The sequence below is a fragment of the Eleutherodactylus coqui genome, chromosome 6, assembly GCF_035609145.1.
Source record: "Eleutherodactylus coqui strain aEleCoq1 chromosome 6, aEleCoq1.hap1, whole genome shotgun sequence".
NCBI lineage: Eukaryota > Metazoa > Chordata > Amphibia > Anura > Eleutherodactylidae > Eleutherodactylus > Eleutherodactylus coqui.
This window is the reverse complement of record NC_089842.1, coordinates 233,955,041-233,977,092: the sequence shown is the minus strand read 5'-3', so window position 1 is coordinate 233,977,092 and position 22,052 is coordinate 233,955,041. Positions and strand designations below refer to the sequence as shown.

Genomic DNA, 22,052 nt, shown 5'->3' with positions numbered 1-22,052 from the left:
CCATAAATCTATGCAAATAAATAAATAGTAGCTCCTCTTTCTGAGATCCCTCAACCCTCCACCTGATCATTTAGCCGCTCTTCGCTGCGGCAATATTATTTCTTGTCTTTAATATCCTTTAAAAATAGCGGCGCTGCCAGAATATTTGGGGCCGGTTGTTTTATCAAATATTTGGCATAACGTACAAATAAAAAAAAAATCCGCGTTTTGACCTTTGACGTGATGATTCGGGAACCAAAATCTGTTTAAAAATGATAATTTTTGTACATTAAACATTTGCGTTTTCGGGATGTTCTAAGCAAAATTATTCAAAACATGTCTGCGTAAATGTGTACTGGAAATCCAGCCAGCGACACGGGGGCTTTTAGAGGTAACCTTAGAGGTTTGGGGATTTTCTCCTGGTACAATGCCTGATGCCTGCTTGATTCCCGGCTTATATATATATATATATATATATATATATATATATATATATATATATATATATATATATATCTCTATCGGGGTCCTTGTACCCCGACCGATGCAGTAAACTCCCTGCGTTATGAGCGCTGACCGATAATAAGCGTATACACGGGCCGATGATGCGCTACACGGGGACCAACCATTCTTTGGTTGGCGTCACACGATCGAGTCGGATCCCACAGTGGAGGGAATCCAGCACTGTAGCCCCGCTGTTCTCCCAGTGTTTCTTGTGTAAGACGTTGCTAGAAGTCACCTGACCGCTGTAGCCAATCAGAGGCTGCAGTCACCATTTTGAACTTCTGGTATCATGGCACTCAGGTACAACTGCTTATACCAGAAGAACGGGCAGTGACACTGCAGTTTGATTGGCTACAGCAGTCAGGTGATTTCCGGTGCTATCGTTGGCAAAGTTGTCTGGTAACTGGACAACCCCTTTAAGGAAGTCATTAGTCAGGGGGACCCTTGCTCTTCTCTAGACATAGCAGATTGTAATGGCTTACAATGGTTAGGTTATTGAAGGAGGATCCAATGCCTCGCACCTCAGTGATGTCACAGTAACATGTCTTGATGCCGCCTATAGCCAGTGTAGGTGAAGACGAGTCCCGGGGCCTGCAGACCCACGTGCGGCTTCCTCATCACTTGCCTATTTTCAGCCCTGTGTCATGGGGATTTTGTTACTCGGCTCCAAGGGATGTAGCTAATTACAGAAAGGAAGTAGGTTTGAGAAAGGGAAGTGCTAAGAACCAGAGGTGTAAGGTTCAGAAGAAGTACAAGGATGTGGTAGGATATACACTAAGTGCGCTGCGTGGAAAAACAACCCAGATAAGAAGTGTACAGCGACCCGATAGACCTCGGTTACACATCTGTTCAGACCTTCTGTCCGTTCATAACATGGCAGAATGGTAAGTCCGGGAGAAGCGGCTGACCGCTCCTCCACCGCCTTCTGCTTGCCTACATGTACTGCACATGGCGCAGTGGAGGAGTGAGGCTCTTCTGTGAGCGCTGCAGCTGCGTCCTGACCGAGCCTTCAGAGTAAGTTGTAGCCAGAGCTTCAGCGCAACTTAAAGGGGGCCCTATTACTACTGGTGCCACTAAAGGGGGCCCTATTACTACTGGTGCCACTAAAGGGGGCCCTATTACTACTGGTGCCACTAAAGGGGGCCCTATTACTACTGGTGCCACTAAAGGGGGCCCTATTACTACTGGTGCCACTTTAGGGGGCTCTTTTACTACTGGTGCCACTTTAGGGGGCTCTTTTACTACTGGTGCCACTTTAGGGGGCCCTGATACTACTGGGGCCACTTTAGGGGGACCTGATACTACTGGGGCCACTTTAGGGGGACCTGATACTACTGGGGCCACTTAAGGGGGCCCTGATACTACTGGGGCCACTTAAGGGGGCCCTGATACTAGTAGTCCCACTAAAGGGGGCCCTGATACTAGTAGTCCCACTAAAGGGGGCCCTGATGCTACTGGTCCCACTAAAGGGGGCCCTGATGCTACTGGTCCCACTAAAGGGGGCCCTGATGCTACTGGTCCCACTAAAGGGAGCCCTGATGCTACTGGTCCCACTAAAGGGGGCCCTGATGCTACTGGTCCCACTAAAGGGGGCCCTGATGCTACTGGTCCCACTAAAGGGGGCTCTGATGCTACTGGTCCCACTAAAGGGGGCCCTGATGCTCCTGGTCCCACTAAAGGGAGCCCTGATGCTACTGGTCCCACTAAAGGGGGCTCTGATGCTACTGGTCCCACTAAAGGGGGCCCTGATCCTACTGGTCCCACTAAAGGGGGCCCTGATGCTACTGGGGCCACTAGAGGGTGCATTATTACTACTGGGGCCACTAAAGGAAGCCCTGATACTATTGGGACTACTAAAGGGGGCACTGAAACTATTGGGGCTAGTAGAGGTTGCTCTATTACTACTGGGGGCCACTAAAGGGGGCCCTGATACTATTTGGCCTACTAAAGAGGGTACTAGTACGACTTGTGCCACTGAAATAATAAGCCACACCACCAACCAAAACCATAAGCATCCCCCCATTTACCTTGGACGATATTTTTCAGTGACAAAGGTGTCAAGAACTATGACCCTTTTAAAGCTTTCAGCACTCCTTTACTCCCCACTCTCTTAAAAGGGTTGTCCAGAAATAGTAAAACATAGCTGCTCTCTTCCAAAAACAGCGTCACATCTGTCCACAGCTTGTGTGTGTTATGCAGCTCTGTTCTATTCAAGTAATTGAGTGGTGAGCTGCAATACCAGACACAGCCTGCCTAGACATGTGGCATTGTTTTTGGCAGAGCAGCCGTGTTGTTTAATCCTGGTCAACCCCTTTCATCTTGATCAGGCGCTTAGAATAAAGCGTTCCGTGGGTAATGTCATCATTCTTTTCCTCTCACACAGGTAGTGCTTTTTATTCCCCTTCTTGCTAAAGATAGATCTGCAGATTTTTAATTAGCAGATGGAGCAACACCAACATAATTAGATGCGGTGCAGTCGTGAACGAGTGTTCTTGTGAATTGCAGCACTTGCACGGAGGGCCACGCGCTAATCCGCGACTTACACTCCTCTATCGTCAGGAGATCATACATATTAAAACAACCCAGCTTTTCTCTCTCAACTCTGTAGGGTATAACAGTCCAGAGTAATGGCCAATGGAGTCAAAAAATGTTTTCGTTTTCTATTGGGTGAACTGAAAAAGAGATATTTTTGTTTTGTGATACTGACTTTACAGAGGAAAAAACTTGAGAATAGGTACTAAGCCTTAACTGTTTGAAATTAGTGGTATTGCTAATAAGTGTTTTATATCCAAATGCGTTTAGCATTGATATTACTAGTAAGTCAATGATAAGGTTCAAACTACCCCTATATAGAAGAATATAACTACTATAATACTGCTCCCTATGTACAACAATATAACTACTATAATACTGCCCCCTATGTACAAGGATATAACTACTATAATACTGCCCCCTATGTACAAGAATATAACTACTATAATACTGCCTCCTATGTACAAGAATATAACTACTATAATACTGCCCCCTATATAGAAGAATATAACTACTATAATACTGCCCCCTATGTACAAGAATATAACTACTATAATACTGCCCCCTATGTACAAGAATATAACTACTATAATACTGCCCCCTATGTACAAGAATATAACTACTATAATACTGCCTCCTATGTACAAGAATATAACTACTATAATACTGCTCCCTATGTACAAGAATATAACTACTATAATACTGCCCCCTATGTACAAGAATATAACTACTATAATACTGCTCCCTATGTACAAGAATATAACTACTATAATACTGCCCCCTATATACAAGAATAGAACTACTATAACACTGCCTCCATGTACAAGAATATACCTACTATAATACTGCTCCTATGTACAAGAATATAACTGCTATAATACGGCCTCCTATGTACAAGAATATAACTACTATAATACTGCCCCCTATATACAAGAATATAACTACTATAATACTGCCCCCTATGTACAAGAATATAACTACTATAATACTGCTCCCTATGTACAAGAATATAACTACTATAATACTGCCCTCTATGTACAAGAATATAACTACTATAATACTGCCCCCTATGTACAAGAATATAACTACTATAATACTGCCTCCTATGTACAAGAATATAACTACTATAATACTGCCCCCTATGTACAAGAATATAACTACTATAATACTGCTCCTATGTGCAAGAATATAACTACTATAATACTGCTCCTATGTACAAGAATATAACTACTATAATACTGCCCCCTATGTACAAGAATATAACTACTATAATACTGCCCCCCATGTACAAGAATATAACTACTATAATACTGCCCCCTATGTACAAGAATATAACTACTATAATACTGCCCCCCATGTACAAGAATATAACTACTATAATACTGCCCCCTATGTACAAGAATATAACTACTATAATACTGCCCCCTATATACAAGAATATAACTACTATAATACTGCTCCTATGTACAAGAATATAACTACTATAATACTGCTCCTATGTACAAGAATATAACTACTATAATACTGCCCCCCATGTACAAGAATATAACTACTATAATACTGCCCCCTATGTACAAGAATATAACTACTATAATACCGCCCCCTATCTATAAGAATATAACTACTATAATACTGCCCCTATGTACAAGAATATAACTACTATAATTCTGCTCCTATGTACAAGAATATAACTACTATAATATTGCCCCCCATGTACAAGAATATAACTACTATAATACTGCCCCCCATGTACAAGAATATAACTACTATAATACTGCCCCCTATGTACAAGAATATAACTACTATAATATTGCCCCCCATGTACAAGAATATAACTACTATAATACTGCCCCCTATGTACAAGAATATAACTACTATAATATTGCCCCCCATGTACAAGAATATAACTACTATAATACTGCCCCCTATGTACAAGAATATAACTACTATAATACCGCCCCCTATCTATAAGAATATAACTACTATAATACTGCTCCTATGTACAAGAATATAACTACTATAATATTGCTCCTATGTACAAGAATATAACTACTATAATTCTGCTCCTATGTACAAGAATATAACTACTATAATACTGCCCCCTATGTACAAGAATATAACTACTATAATACTGCCCCCTATGTACAAGAATATAACTACTATAATACTGCCCCCTATGTACAAGAATATAACTACTATAATACTGCCTCCTATGTACAAGAATATAACTACTATAATACTGCCCCCTATGTACAAGAATATAACTACTATAATACTGCCCCCTATGTACAAGAATATAACTACTATAATACTGCCCCCTATGTACAAGAATATAACTACTATAATACTGCTCCCTATGTACATGAATATAACTACTATAATACTGCTCCTATGTACAAGAATATAACTACTATAATACTGCCCCTATGTACAAGAATATAACTACTATAATACTGCCTCCTATGTACAAGAATATAACTACTATAATACTACCCCCTATGTACAAGAATATAACTACTATAATACTGCCCCCTATGTACAAGAATATAACTACTATAATACTGCTCCTATGTACAAGAATATAACTACTATAATACTGCCCCCTATGTACAGGAATATAACTACTATAATACTGCTCCTATGTACAAGAATGTAACTACTATAATACTGCCTCCTATGTACAAGAATATAACTACTATAATACTACCCCCTATGTACAAGAATATAACTACTATAATACTGCCCCCTATGTACAAGAATATAACTACTATAATACTGCTCCTATGTACAAGAATATAACTACTATAATACTGCCTCCTATGTACAAGAATATAACTACTATAATACTACCCCCTATGTACAAGAATATAACTACTATAATACTACCCCCTATGTACAAGAATATAACTACTATAATACTGCCCCCTATGTACAAGAATATAACTACTATAATACTGCCCCCTATGTACAAGAATATAACTACTATAATACTGCCCCCTATGTACAGGAATATAACTACTATAATACTGCTCCTATGTACAAGAATATAACTACTATAATACTGCCCCCTATGTACAAGAATATAGCTACTATAATACTACCCCCTATGAACAAGAATATAACTACTATAATACTGCCTCCTATGTACAAGAATATAACTACTATAATACTGCCCCCTATGTACAGGAATATAACTACTATAATACTGCCCCCTATGTACAAGAATATAACTACTATAATACTACCCCCTATGTACAAGAATATAACTACTATAATACTGCCTCCTATGTACAAGAATATAACTACTATAATACTGCCTCCAATGTACAAGAATATAACTACTATAATACTGCCTCCTATGTACAGGAATAAAACTACTATAATACTGCCCCCTATGTACAGGAATATAACTACTATAATACTGCCCCCTATGTACAAGAATATAACTACTATAATACTGCCCCCTATGTAGAAGAATATAACTACTATAATACTGCCCCCGATGTACAAGAATATAACTACTATAATACTGCCTCCTATGTACAAGAATATAACTACTATAATACTGCCCCCTATGTACAAGAATATAACTACTATAATACTACCCCCTATGTAGAAGAATATAACTACTATAATACTGCCCCCGATGTACAAGAATATAACTACTATAATACTGCCTCCTATGTACAAGAATATAACTACTATAATACTGCCCCCTATGTACAAGAATATAACTACTATAATACTGCCCCCTATGTACAAGAATATAACTACTATAATACTGCCTCCTATGTACAAGAATATAACTACTATAATGCTGCTCCTATGTACAAGAATATTACTATAATACTGCCTCCTATGTGCAAGAATATAACTACTATAATACTGCCCCCTATGTACATGAATATAACTACTATAATACTGCTCCTATGTACAAGAATATAACTACTATAATACTGCCCCCTATGTACAAGAATATAACTACTATAATACTGCTCCTATGTACAAGAATATAACTACTATAATACTGCCTCCTATGTACAAGAATATAACTACTATAATACTGCCTCCTATGTACAAGAATATAACTACTATAATACTACCCCCTATGTACAAGAATATAACTACTATAATACTGCCCCCTATGTACAAGAATATAACTACTATAATACTGCTCCCTATGTACAAGAATATAACTACTATAATACTGCCCCCTATGTACAAGAATATAACTACTATAATACTGCTCCTATGTACAAGAATATAACTACTATAATACTGCCTCCTATGTACAAGAATATAACTACTATAATACTACCCCCTATGTACAAGAATATAACTACTATAATACTACCCCCTATGTACAAGAATATAACTACTATAATACTGCCCCCTATGTACAAGAATATAACTACTATAATACTGCCCCCTATGTACAGGAATATAACTACTATAATACTGCTCCTATGTACAGGAATATAACTACTATAATACTGCCTCCTATGTACAGGAATATAACTACTATAATACTGCCTCCTATGTACAAGAATATAACTACTATAATACTGCCCCCTATGTACAGGAATATAACTACTATAATACTGCCCCCTATGTACAAGAATATAACTACTATAATACTACCCCCTATGTACAAGAATATAACTACTATAATACTGCCCCCTATGTACAAGAATATAACTACTATAATGCTGCTCCTATGTACTATAATATAACTTTTGCCATGTGCCATTGGATACGTTTCTCATGGTACTTGTGTCCCCCACAACACAGAGGGTATAGTGTACACTTGTGTATAACAGCGGCCACATCTCCTGCATATTACTTTGCTCTTCTCTCCCAGCTGCATTTCCAAAACACGTTTCGGGAATCTGTCCTGTTCCAACTTCTCTTCCCTCTCGCTCTCTCAGGCTTTTCCTGGCCTGTGAGTCTTACAGTGGAGAAGCTATTTATAGACCGCTCCTCGGCTATTTTTGGGACATCAAGTGTAAAATTCCTCCTCTTAAAAACAATGTATCGCACAGCGGAGAACAATTGTAGGAGACGGCGGGCCTTTAGCGTTCCTTGGCTGCCCCCTTCGCCACGCACACACAGCACACTCGGGGTCCTGTACTGCTCTGTCTTTAGGGCCGTGACTCATGCGTTTCGCTCAGGACAACAAAGACTGTTTCCTGTTTTGTATGTATAAATCCAAGAACCTTCCTTATAGTGAAGAGTTTCAACTGCGGAATGTCTTGTGTTGGGCCAAGTCTTATTGTGTTTAGGACTTGCCACCAAAAATTCTGTTGTGGTTAATGGTGGCTCACAGTATTCTGTGTGTGTGTATATATGTGTGTGTGTGTGTGTGATATATATATATATATATATATATATATATATATATATATATATATATATATATTGTTCCTACATATTTTTTTTATCGAGCCATGGCGTAAATAATTTGGCCCTTTTTATTTTTTTTATTTTTTTTTACAAATTTGTGGCCACTAGGGGGCGATATTCCATGCATATATCACTTATAAATGGCATACCTTTAAATAGCCTATAGTTTGCTATGTATTCTGACCTTTTTTTTTACTTTTCCCTTATCTTTAGTTACTATTATCAGAGTTTCCCGGGCTCGCATGGGTGTATTTCATGTAACTATTTGTTTGTGTGTGCGCTGTTAAAAGCCTTGTTTGCTACTGATATGATATTAACAGTAATAAAGTACAGTCTGTTCCGGCCACGTAACGAAAAACTGAGGTTATGCACAGAAATTTAACATCCTGCTAGTTACGCCTCGAAGAGATTTTAATTAAAGGGGCCGTCTGGCTTAGTGACACCCCCATTCTTCTAGGGCGGCTGTATTAAAAGAATAAAGTATACTAACCCCTCTACGGTCCCACCAGGATCTGGCACTGCAGCCCCGCTGTGGTCCCGGTGATTGCTGTGACAGCGATAGAAAGGCAGATTAATGGGAGGGGCTATATAGGGGTATGTTCACACACAGCGTGCAGCAGCGGGTGCCGGATGCAGCTAGTGAGTGATGATTAGTAAGTGTTGTTGCATGCTGCTGTTAGGTCCTAGTGGAAGCTGAGATCTGCTGTGAGGCCGCCGCTGAATCAGTCACAGTCCACACAAATGGTAGGGATTGTGCAGCGGATTTTGACGCGGGAGACCCAGATCACCACGTGTGAACATAACCGTGCGCTATATCTTGTATAGACCCCAGTGGTTTATAGATGGGTGCCTGCTGGGATCTGTCGGAGGCTTTAGCAGAGGCACAAGGATGAATAGTTAGGCAACGGGCGGATTGATACATTGTGGACCCAGCAGAATCGTCAGCAGAGCCCAGCGGGGCATATAGCTCCTCTTCTGCCCCCATCCGCATATTGTATGGGGTGAGATAAGACGGATAATACATGATTGATTCTAAACTGTTAGAAGGCTTCGGGGAGAGCTTCAGCCGCCGAATAATGTGCATGGATTTGAGGATATTATCCCCAAGGGGATGTGATTTAACAAGGCTGAACTCTGTCTGATGGGAAACATGCCTTTCACATGCTCTCTCTCTTCTCTCTCCCCTCATCTGTAGAACTGAAGGCAGCGAAAACCCCTGCGAACATCTGGACCCAGCGGACAAGTAACATGAACTGAAGGGAGACGAGCGGGGAACTGTTTGTAATTGTAAAGAGAGGGGGGGATCAAAGAGGGGAACCCATTCTCCGCAAGGTCTTCGCTCGGACACTGAGGATTTACAGGAACCATGGGCAGGAAAAAGATTCAGATCCAGAGGATCACAGATGAGCGGAACAGACAGGTCAGTAGCAAGAAGTTGGGGGATTCTGGGATTTGTGGTTCCACCATGGCTGTAGCTGCTGATAGACTCTTATCGCTTGAAATAACACAGATTTCCACACAATAGTGTGCTGCGGATGACAGACTGACCTAAGGTTTTACCAAGGGATGAGGAAGCTAGTGTAGTCTGCCAGCCGCTCAGCCTCCTCAGATATAATAATCTACAGCAGTGCTAATGGGAGTGTCAGCTTTTATAGTGAGGAGCTGAACAACCATTTGGCCTGAAGTTACATAATGCCTTTGGTGCGTATAACTCTTGCTTTGAAGTTGCATTTGATTTGTATTCGGGGTACTAGTACACTCATAGTAATAGGTTTGTGAGGATTCCGGATACTTGGATAAAGCATAGATTGAAAGCATTATACAGCTGCTATATCACTGCCCCCTGTGTATATGAATGTAACTACTATAATACTGCCTCCTATGTACAAGAATATAACTACTATAATATTGCTCCTATGTACAAGAATATAACTACTATAATACTGCCCCAATGTACAAGAATATAACTACTATAATACTGCCCCCTATGTACAAGAATATAACTACTATAATACTGCCCTCTATGTACAAGAATATAACTACTATAATACTGCCCCCTATGTACAAGAATATAACTGCTATAATACTGCCTCCTATGTACAAGAATATAACTACTATAATACTGCCCCCTATGTACAAGAATATAACTACTATAATACTGCTCCTATGTACAAGACTATAACTACTATAATACTGCCCCCTATGTACAAGAATATAACTACTATAATACTGCCCCTATGTACAAGAATGTAACTACTATAATATTGTCCCCTATGTACAAGAATGTAACTGCTATAATACTGCCCCCTATGTACAAGAATATAACTACTATAATACTGCCCCCTATGTACAAGAATATAACTACTATAATACTGCTCCTATGTACAAGACTATAACTACTATAATACTGCCCCCTATGTACAAGAATATAACTACTATAATACTGCCCCAATGTACAAGAATGTAACTACTATAATATTGTCCCCTATGTACAAGAGCGTAACTGCTATAATACTGTCCCCTATGTACAAAAGTGTAACTACTATAATACTGCCCCTATGTACAAGAATATAACCACTATAATACTGCCCCCTATGTACAAGAATATAACTACTATAATACTGCCCCCTATGTACAAGAATATAACTACTATATTACTGCCTCCTATGTACAAGAATATAACTACTATAATACTGCCTCCTATGTACAAGAATATAACTAGTATAATACTGTACTCCTATGTACAAGAATATAACTACTATAATACTGCCCGCTATGTACAAGAATATAACTACTATAATACTGCCCACTATGTACAAGAATATAACTACTATAATACTGCCTCCTATGTACAAGAATATAACCACTATAATACTGCCCCTATGTACAAGAATATAACTACTATAATACTGCCCCCTATGTACAAGAATATAACTACTATAATACTGCCCCTATGTACAAGAATATAACTACTATAATACTGCCCCCTATGTACAAGAATATAACTACTATAATACTGCCTCCTATGTACAAGAATATAACCACTATAATACTGCCCCCTATGTACAAGAATATAACTACTATAATACTGCCCCCTATGTACAAGAATATAACTACTATATTACTGCCTCCTATGTACAAGAATATAACTACTATAATACTGTACTCCTATGTACAAGAATATAACTAGTATAATACTGTACTCCTATGTACAAGAATATAACTACTATAATACTGCCCCCCTATGTACAAGAATATAACTACTATAATACTGCCCCTATGTACAGGAATATAACTACTATAATACTGCCCCCTATGTACAAGAATATAACTCCTATAATACTGCTCCCTATGTACAAGAATATAACTACTATAATACTGCTCCTATGTACAAGAATATAACTACTATAATACTGCCCCCTATGTACAAGAATATAACTGCTATAATAGTGCCTCCTATGTACAAGAATATAACTACTATAATACTGCTCCTATATACAAGAATATAACTACTATAATACTGCTCCTATGTACAAGAATATAACTACTATAATACTGCTCCTATGTACAAGAATATAACTACTATAATACTGCCTTCTATGTACAAGAATATAACTACTGTAATACTGCCTTCTATGTACAAGAATATAACTACTATAATACTGCTCCTATGTACAAGAATATAACTACTATAATACTGCCCCCTATGTACAAGAATATAACTGCTATAATACTGCTCCCTATGTACAAGAATATAACCACTATAATACTACCCCCTATGTACAAGAATATAACTGCTATAATACTGCCCCCTATGTACAAGAATATAACTACTATAATATTGCCCCCCATGTACAAGAATATAACTGCTATAATACTGCCCCCTATGTACAAGAATATATCTACTATAATACTGCCTCCTATGTACAAGAATATAACAACCATAATACTGCCCCCTATGTACAAGAATATAACTATTATAATACTGCCCCCTATGTACAAGAATATAACTACTATAATACTGCCTTCTATGTACAAGAATATAACTACTATAATACTGCCACCTATGTACAAGAATATAACTACTATAATACTGCTCCTATGTACAAGAATATAACTACTATAATACTGCTCCCATGTACAAGAATATAACTACTATAATACTGCCCCCTATGTACAGGAATATACCTACTATAATACTGCCCCCTATGTACAAGAATATAACTACTATAATACTGCCTCCTATGTACAAGAATATAACTACTATAATACTGCTCCTCTGTTCAAGAATATAACTACTATAATACTGACCCCCTATGTACAAGAATATAACTACTATAATACTGCTCCAAATGTACAAGTATATAACTACTATAATACTGCCCCTATGTACAAGAATATAACTACTATAATACTGCCCCCTATGTACAAGAATATAACTACTATAATACTGCCCCCTATGTACAAGAATATAACTACTATAATACTGCCTCCTATGCACAAGAATATAACTACTATAATACTGCCCCCTATGTACAAGAATATAACTACTATAATACTGCCCCCTATGTACAAGAATATAACTACTATAATACTGCCCCCTGTGTACAAGAATATAACTACTATAATACTGCCCCCTATGTACAAGAATATAACTACTATAATACTGCCTCCTATGTACAAGAATATAACTACTATAATACTGCCTCCTATGTACAAGAATATAACTACTATAATACTGCCCCCTATGTACAAGAATATAACTACTATAATACTGCTCCCTATGTACAAGAATATAACTACTATAATACTGCCCCCCTATGTACAAGAATATAACTACTATAATACTGCCTCTATGTACAAGAATATAACTACTATAATACTGCCTCCTCTGTTCAAGAATATAACTACTATAATACTGACCCCCTATGTACAAGAATATAACTACTATAATACTGCTCCTATGTACAAGTATATAACTACTATAATACTGCCCCTATGTACAAGAATATAACTACTATAATACTGCCCCCTATGTACAAGAATATAACTACTATAATACTGCCCCCTATGTACAAGAATATAACTACTATAATACTGCCTCCTATGCACAAGAATATAACTACTATAATACTGCCCCCTATGTACAAGAATATAACTACTATAATACTGCTCCCTATGTACAAGAATATAACTACTATAATACTGCCCCCTATGTACAAGAATATAACTACTATAATACTGCCCCCTATGTACAAGAATATAACTACTATAATACTGCCTCCTATGCACAAGAATATAACTACTATAATACTGCCCCCTATGTACAAGAATATAACTACTATAATACTGCCCCCTATGTACAAGAATATAACTACTATAATACTGCTCCCTATGTACAAGAATATAACTACTATAATACTGCCCCCTATGTACAAGAATATAACTAATGAAAAACATAAAGTCGATCTTGTAGCAAGCCTGGTTGTTAAATTATGATTTCCACAGCTGTGAACGAGTTAAATAGTCATTTACGCCGCTGTCACGTGAAATGCCTACAGGGCAGATTTCTGAGCGCCAGGGTTAAAAAGGCAAACCATATGAATAGAGATTATTTGCCCCAGGACTTCAATGGGTTCAAGATGTCCCGCATTATGTTACTCCGAAGAATAACCGTCCACATTCTATTTACAAGACGTAATTATCCCGCCATATGTTCGCGAGCCGCTATTTGTTTGTTTGATGTCACAGAATCCACTGGCTCACTTTCAGGTATGTTGCGCAACTGGGTTACCGTCCAGCAAACCGAATAGTGCAGAGTCAGCCTTTCACTGCAGGGATATGTACCTAATTAAACTAAATGTAAAAAGTAATTAAAGGGGAAGATCACTTAAAAAGTTATTGTAAATGAATTGTTTGTAAACCCAAACAGTTAGGGTATTTGGACTTTTGTTTACTTCCTGCGGACCCGTCTTCTCCTGAGAGTTGGTTGGTGCACAGCAGTGAGACTGTGTAGTCTGGCCCCCCTTCTCATAGTTGGCACATGCCAGTTGGGGCGTGGTCCAGACTACATAGAATCACAGAGTGGCTACATTCAGAGTTCTGCTCCACTTTGGCGGCGTTCTCATGTTTGGACGATATGGTGACTTGGAAACGTGTTGAATGTTGACCTTTGACAGCTGGTTGGATGGAGGAGGTATACAATTAGGGAGTGGGGGGTCAATGGGATCAGATTGGATTGGTAGAGGTTAGTTAGCATGGTCCGGTTTAGGACCGTTTCGTATCACCTTTGTCATTATATCCTGGTTTACATCTAACATGCCGACCGCCGGATCAGATCGGGCGCTGTCTCTGCTATTGTAGACATCTGCCACCACCAGTAGGCCTCCGTTTTGGCGGATTTCTACCATTGTAGAGATCCTTCCCTTTTAGGCTCGCGTTTTTATAGGGTTTTAGACGGAACAACCGAACGTTATCTGAAGCGTAACGTGAAGAGGCTGCAAGATTGGAAGACCAGCACTGCGAAGAGTCCTAAATCCTAGAACATACGATGGTGCGGGGTCGGAATGATCACGTCATGGATACAGGCTCCGATCCCATAAGCCTTCATGTTCTTGGCTGGGCATGACTGGGCAGAGTCCAAGAAAGATGTCCTTAAGGCCCCCATATAAATCAGAGTCCAGTTGTGGGACCTCACCAATAATGGCGGAGATGGAGGACTTTCGGATATACCGTATATGGGGGGAGGTTCAACATGATGGGGGAAAGCAGGATCAGGGTGCAACATGATCGCGGAAAGCAGGATCAGGGTTCAACATGATCAGGGAGAGCGGGATCAGGGTGTAACATGATCGCGGAAAGCAGGATCAGGGTTAACATGATGGGGGAAAGCAGGATCAGGGTGCAACATGATCGGCGAAAGCAGGATCAGGGTGCAACATGATCGGGGGAAAGCAGGATCAGGGTTAACATGATCGCGGAAAGCAGGATCAGGGTTCAACATGATCGGGGAAAGCAGGATCAGGGTTCACCATGATCCGGGAAAGCAGGATCAGGGTTCAACATGATCGGAGAAAGCAGGATCAGGGTTCAACATGATCGGGGAAAGCAGGATCAGGGTTCAACATGATCGGGGAAAGCAGGATCAGGGTGCAACATGATCGGGGAAAGCAGGATCAGGGTTCAACATGATCGGGGAAAGCAGGATCAGGGTTCAACATGATCGGGGAAAGCAGGATCAGGGTTCAACATGATCGGGGAAAGCAGGATCAGGGTGCAACATGATCGGGGAAAGCAGGATCAGGGTGCAACATGATCGGGGAAAGCAGGATCAGGGTTCAACATGATCGGGGAAAGCAGGATCAGGGTTCAACATGATGGGGGAAAGCAGGATCAGGGTTCAACATGATGGGGGAAAGCAGGATCAGGGTTCAACATGATCGGGGAAAGCAGGATCAGGGTTCAACATGATCGGGGAAAGCAGGATCAGGGTTAACATGATCGGGGAAAGCAGGATCAGGGTTCAACATGATCCGGGAAAGCAGGATCAGGGTTCAACATGATCGGAGAAAGCAGGATCAGGGTTCAACATGATCGGGGAAAGCAGGATCAGGGTTCAACATGATCGGGAAAAGTAGGATCAGGGTGCAACATGATCGGGTAAAGCAGGATCAGGGTGCAACATGATCGGGAAAAGCAGGATCAGGGTGCAACATGATCGGGGAAAGCAGGATCAGGGTGCAACATGATCGGGGAAAGCAGGATCAGGGCGTTGAGTTTCAGTGCCCGGTCCCTTTGTTCTCTGAGAGACAAGCTGCTGCTAGGGTGGTCTGACCATAACTTCCCTCCCTAAGCGTTTGAAGGCTCGGTCGAGCTGGACGTTCATGTGTATGGGGGAGCCAGTGGAGACAAGCGTTGGCCGAGCAATTGTTCTACCGACAGTTGTTGGGGTGTACGGGCGCCTCCTGGGACTGTTGTCCAACCTCATCTATCAGCTGGCACTTTGTTCACCGATGTCCCCTGTGCTCCGTGTCTGACCATTGCCCCACAAGGCATGATGTGCCACCGCTGTGACGGGGTATCTGGTACCAGGGTCATGGTGTGATGGAAGCTTATGCACCTCCGATAGTTACCCCACCGTGCAGACACCCTCCTCGGCCACCACGGTTGTCACCTTCATCGCTCGCTAGTGACTTCCTGTTAGTCACAATCACTGGGGTCGTAACAGGAAGGAACTGCTGGAGAGGAAACCCAGAGAAACCAATGTAAACAAGAAGGGGCCGGAGACGCTGTGAGAGGCGAGGGGTCAGCAGATGGGGGGGGGGGGTAAGTCGCTATGCAATTCTTGATTTTGCAAAAATAAAAAAAAAGCGAGTCTTTGTGAGTGAGCGGCGCGGCAGCGAGCCGCCCACATGGCGCACAATGTATACAATTGTTTTGGAAAGATAAAAGCCCCCGGCAGTTGTCCTTGTCACCGCTGCTTAGCTATTAACGCTGAACTCGTTCTCATTGTGCCTGTGGCTGCGAGACACGATGCCGGCCCCCCTGTTATAGCTGACTAGTCTCATGACAAGCGGGGGTCTACAGAGCCGACATGGGAAATAACAGGGGACTGGAAAGCTGCAAGCCTCAACAGCCAATTAGGTGGCAGCGTCTCCATCACCGGCGGGAGCGTCGCCGGTCACTGTAGACCGCGCAACTGAGTTGAGGAAACCCCAAAAATAGTTCTAAGACCTTCTTCAGCTGAGCGGACCGATTGGGATCTGGGGGTGTCTGTCGCCCACATGCGCTGTTTGTCCGTTTTTTTTACTTGCATGCGTCGTCCGTTTTTATAATGTTCAGAAAAAGCCCTCGAAAAACAGAAGGAAGTTCAAAGTTTAACTTTTTGTAGCGTCACAATGATAAGTGGAGCGCGAACGGATATCTGTCTGCATTCTGAGTTTTTTTGTTTTTTTCCCACCAAAACGCCAGGTGTGAACGCAGCCAGAGGCGGGGCGCGCAGGAGCATACGTATATACCATGTATTTTTGGGGCAATGCACATGCGTGTGATACGCCGTACTTCGTGGGCAATCAATTACATTGACTTGCGCTGTTTTGCTCACATTAGAGTATGCATTGTGTATTACGCGAACGCAGCGTGTTCTATCTTGCCATGTATTACACGCGTGAGAGGGCCCCCTGCTGTCTATGGGCGGGTAACCAACACGGTTGTGTTAGCCCGGCCTAAATGCACATTCACGCGAGTCAGAAAAGCTCCGCATTTCCAAAATTCAGACTCTTCACAAAATCCGCAGTATTTCTGAATCAAGAAATGCGTCAAAATGTGCAGCATAGGTGCGGATGGGACAAGGGTTCAACTAAGCGGATTTCAGCCGGCAGATAACAGCACTCCTCTAAGCTGCATATACTGAGTGCGCACTGCCAGCTCACAGTCACCCGGTAGCCGCTACTGAGCATGCACTGCCAGCTCACAGTCACCCTGCAACCGCTACTGAGCGCGCACTGCCAGCTCACAGTCACCCTGCAACCACTACTGAGCGCGCACTGCCAGCTCACAGTCACCCTGCAACCGCTACTGAGCGCGCACTGCCAGCTCACAGTCACCCTGCAACCGCTACTGAGCTCGCACTGCCAGCTCACAGTCACCCTGCAACCGCTACTGAGCGCGCACTGCCAGCTCACAGTCACCCTGCAACCACTACTGAGCGCGCACTGCCAGCTCACAGTCACCCTGCAACCGCTACTGAGCGCGCACTGCCAGCTCACAGTCACCCTGCAACCGCTACTGAGCGCGCACTGCCAGCTCACAGTCACCCTGCAACCGCTACTGAGCGCGCACTGCCAGCTCACAGTCACCCTGCAACCGCTACTGAGTGCACTGCCAGCTCACAGTCACCCTGCAACCGCTACTGAGCGCGCACTGCCAGCTCACAGTCACCCTGCAACCGCTACTGAGCGCGCACTGCCAGCTCACAGTCACCCTGCAACCGCTACTGAGCTCGCACTGCCAGCTCACAGTCACCCTGCAACCGCTACTGAGCGCGCACTGCCAGCTCACAGTCACCCTGCAACCACTACTGAGCGCGCACTGCCAGCTCACAGTCACCCTGCAACCGCTACTGAGCGCGCACTGCCAGCTCACAGTCACCCTGCAACCGCTACTGAGCGCGCACTGCCAGCTCACAGTCACCCTGCAACCGCTACTGAGCGCGCACTGCCAGCTCACAGTCACCCTGCAACCGCTACTGAGTGCACTGCCAGCTCACAGTCACCCTGCAACCGCTACTGAGCGCGCACTGCCAGCTCACAGTCACCCGGCAACCGCTACTGAGCTCGCACTGCCAGCTCACAGTCACCCTGCAACCGCTACTGAGCGCGCACTGCCAGCTCACAGTCACCCTGCAACCGCTACTGAGCTCGCACTGCCAGCTCACAGTCACCCTGCAACCGCTACTGAGCGCGCACTGCCAGCTCACAGTCACCCTGCAACCGCTACTGAGCGTGCACTGCCAGCTCACAGTCACCCTGCAACCGCTACTGAGCGCGCACTGCCAGCTCACAGTCACCCTGCAACCGCTACTGAGCGCGCACTGCCAGCTCACAGTCACCCTGCAACCGCTACTGAGCTCGCACTGCCAGCTCACAGTCACCCTGCAACCGCTACTGAGCGCGCACTGCCAGCTCACAGTCACCCTGCAACCGCTACTGAGCGCGCACTGCCAGCTCACAGTCACCCTGCAACCGCTACTGAGCGCGCACTGCCAGCTCACAGTCACCCTGCAACCGCTACTGAGCGCGCACTGCCAGCTCACAGTCACCCTGCAACCGCTACTGAGCGCGCACTGCCAGCTCACAGTCACCCTGCAACCGCTACTGAGCGCGCACTGCCAGCTCACAGTCACCCTGCAACCGCTACTGAGCGCGCACTGCCAGCTCACAGTCACCCTGCAACCGCTACTGAGCGCGCACTGCCAGCTCACAGTCACCCTGCAACCGCTACTGAGCACGCACTGCCAGCTCACAGTCACCTGGTAGCCGCTACTGAGCGTGCACTGCCAGCTCACAGTCACCCTGCAACCGCTACTGAGCGCGCACTGCCAGCTCACAGTCACCCTGCAACCACTACTGAGCACACACTGCCAGCTCACAGTCACCTGGTAGCCGCTACTGAGCGTGCACTGCCAGCTCACAGTCATCCTGCAACCCCTACTGAGCGCACTGCCGGCTCACAGTCACCCTGCAACCGCTACTGAGCGCGCACTGCCAGCTCACAGTCACCCTGCAACCACTACTGAGCGCGCACTGCCAGCTCACAGTCACCCTGCAACCACTACTGAGCGCGCACTGCCAGCTCACAGTCACCCTGCAACCACTACTGAGCGCGCACTGCCAGCTCACAGTCACCCTGCAACCACTACTGAGCGCGCACTGCCAGCTCACAGTCACCCTGCAACCACTACTGAGCGCGCACTGCCAGCTCACAGTCACCCTGCAACCACTACTGAGCGCACTGCCGGCTCACAGTCACCCTGCAACCACTACTGAGCGTACACTGCCAGCTCACAGTCACCCTGCAACCACTACTGAGCGTACACTGCCAGCTCACAGTCACCCTGCAACCACTACTGAGCGTACACTGCCAGCTCACAGTCACCCTGCAACCCCTACTGAGCGCGCACTGCCAGCTCACAGTCACCCTGCAACCACTACTGAGCGCGCACTGCCAGCTCACAGTCACCCTGCAACCCCTACTGAGCGCACTGCCAGCTCACAGTCACCCTGCAACCCCTACTGAGCGCACTGCCAGCTCACAGTCACCCTGCAACCCCTACTGAGCGCGCACTGAATCCAAGTCAATATCCGCTCCAATGGTAAAAACCTGCAGCATTTCTGCTCCATGTGAACATAAACTTACAGAGAAATTCGTATGGCCCTTTTACAGCAATCAGGCCCTCGTTAGAACGCTTGTTTGTCCGATCATCTGGCCGTGTAAGGTTGCGCCCGGTCAGCCAATAAACTAGCGCATGATTGTTCATCATCTGGTCGCGTCTTTTCTACAGCCAAAAAAACTATAGTATTGGTCAGCACACCTCCCCATGTGAACGGGGGGTGTGCTTACAGGATCCAGTATTCTCTATGCCGTGGCAAACGAGCGCTGATCATCGTGATCAGTGCCTATTAACGCCATGTACAAGGGCCCTTAGATTGCAGTCTTGTTTGCAGTTTTTAGTAAGCGTAGTGCAGATCGTCGGCGCCGTCCCACAATCCCCTGCTCGTCGGCTCGGGGGAAGACAAGAACACGCTGCCCTCAGACTTCAACAGAGCGACGATTGGCAACTGTATTTTCCAGCCCTGTGATGGCAGGACGAGGCAGCGAGCAGCTGTTGTTTCTGTATGGCGTGATGTCAGTGTGAATGCTCGCATGCCCGGCTCAGTAATGACACAGCCGGGGGAGGAAGGAGTTAACGGTCTTAAAGTGCACCCCGTCTCCGTTACCGCAGACCAGGCTGCGCTCCGCTGCTATATCTTCATTTGGCGTCACAGACCTCTGCGATACGTAAGCCTGAGGCAGGAGGCACAGGGTACCCCATGCCAGCGCCAGCGGTGCCTTCTGTACCACCACGGACCAACCATCTCCGATGCATCAGCATTTCACAAGCTGACTTTATTTTCCACGGTCGACATTTGTTTTAGGAATGCAGTCACAACTCCAGCAGAGATTTTGGAAAGTTGGGGTCATGTGACTGCCATGGTCCTTGTCACATCCAAATGCCAGGAAGCGTGGGAGAATGTATCTGCTTAGCCAGGAAATAGGACTTCCTGCCACTCCTCGGCCCGCACCTTGGAGCCTCCTTTCATTCATTGTGGCGTCTTATGCAGATGTTCTAAGAAGGTCGGACTTATAGGGAAGCAACCTTCCAGTAGGTGGTGCTGTGGACGCTTTGTACCTTCTCGTATTTGCATACTAAATTTCCCAGAGAGCATTGCATGGCTTAGAAGTCTCCATACTTCGGCTTGGCGCTCTCCACAAGGAGAAACGAACCCATGCAACCCGCATTACAGGTCTCTCACCCAGCCAACCGCTCCGTGTAGGGGCAACCAAGTGCGGTATCGATCCGATTTTCTTGGACCAATACCGTGTAAATATGGCATACCTACCAGTAGGTGGCGCTGCAGAGGAGCGTGCATGTCTCCAACTAGAACGGGGCAAGAGCCCTGAAACGGCTACCTGTACTTGGGTATATATTCCTTCCTGCACGGACTAACCCGGACGCTCGGAGCGTCTCGGGGCCCGGTTACACAAAAACTATTTATGTTCAAATGAGCGACAGTAAACGCTGATAATCGTTCGGTCTAAGAGCGGGCCAGCGACTAACGATAAATCGGGGGCTTGCCGCCCATCCTATGCAAGCATAGTAATCACCATTCGCTTACGGTTCGGCTTGAACGGGTATAAGTCTTCCCCCGACCTTTGTGTAAACTTTATAGAGTTAACAATCTGGTGCCAGCCTGCATGTGGCAGCACTTCTGCCCATCACCCGGCAGCCATCTTCCTGAGGCGGCAGGAGGACAGGGAAGTGTTAATCACTAATCCCCCTAATCAGCGGCTCACCGCCTCCCTGGAGGAGATTG

At 44.1% G+C, this 22,052-nt stretch overlaps 1 protein-coding gene across 6 annotated transcripts in view; it reads left to right on the top strand.

Annotated features, from left to right (window-relative positions):
- The window catches only part of MEF2D (myocyte enhancer factor 2D), a 182,587-nt gene that overhangs the window by 117,722 nt on the left and 42,813 nt on the right, over positions 1–22,052 (top strand). For all 6 annotated transcript variants that reach the window (XM_066609112.1, XM_066609113.1, XM_066609111.1 and 3 more), the window contains one exon: positions 9,614–9,838. In XM_066609112.1, the coding sequence (XP_066465209.1) occupies positions 9,785–9,838 (54 nt within the window). In that variant the 5' untranslated portion in view covers positions 9,614–9,784. The remainder of the gene's footprint in view (positions 1–9,613; positions 9,839–22,052) is intronic.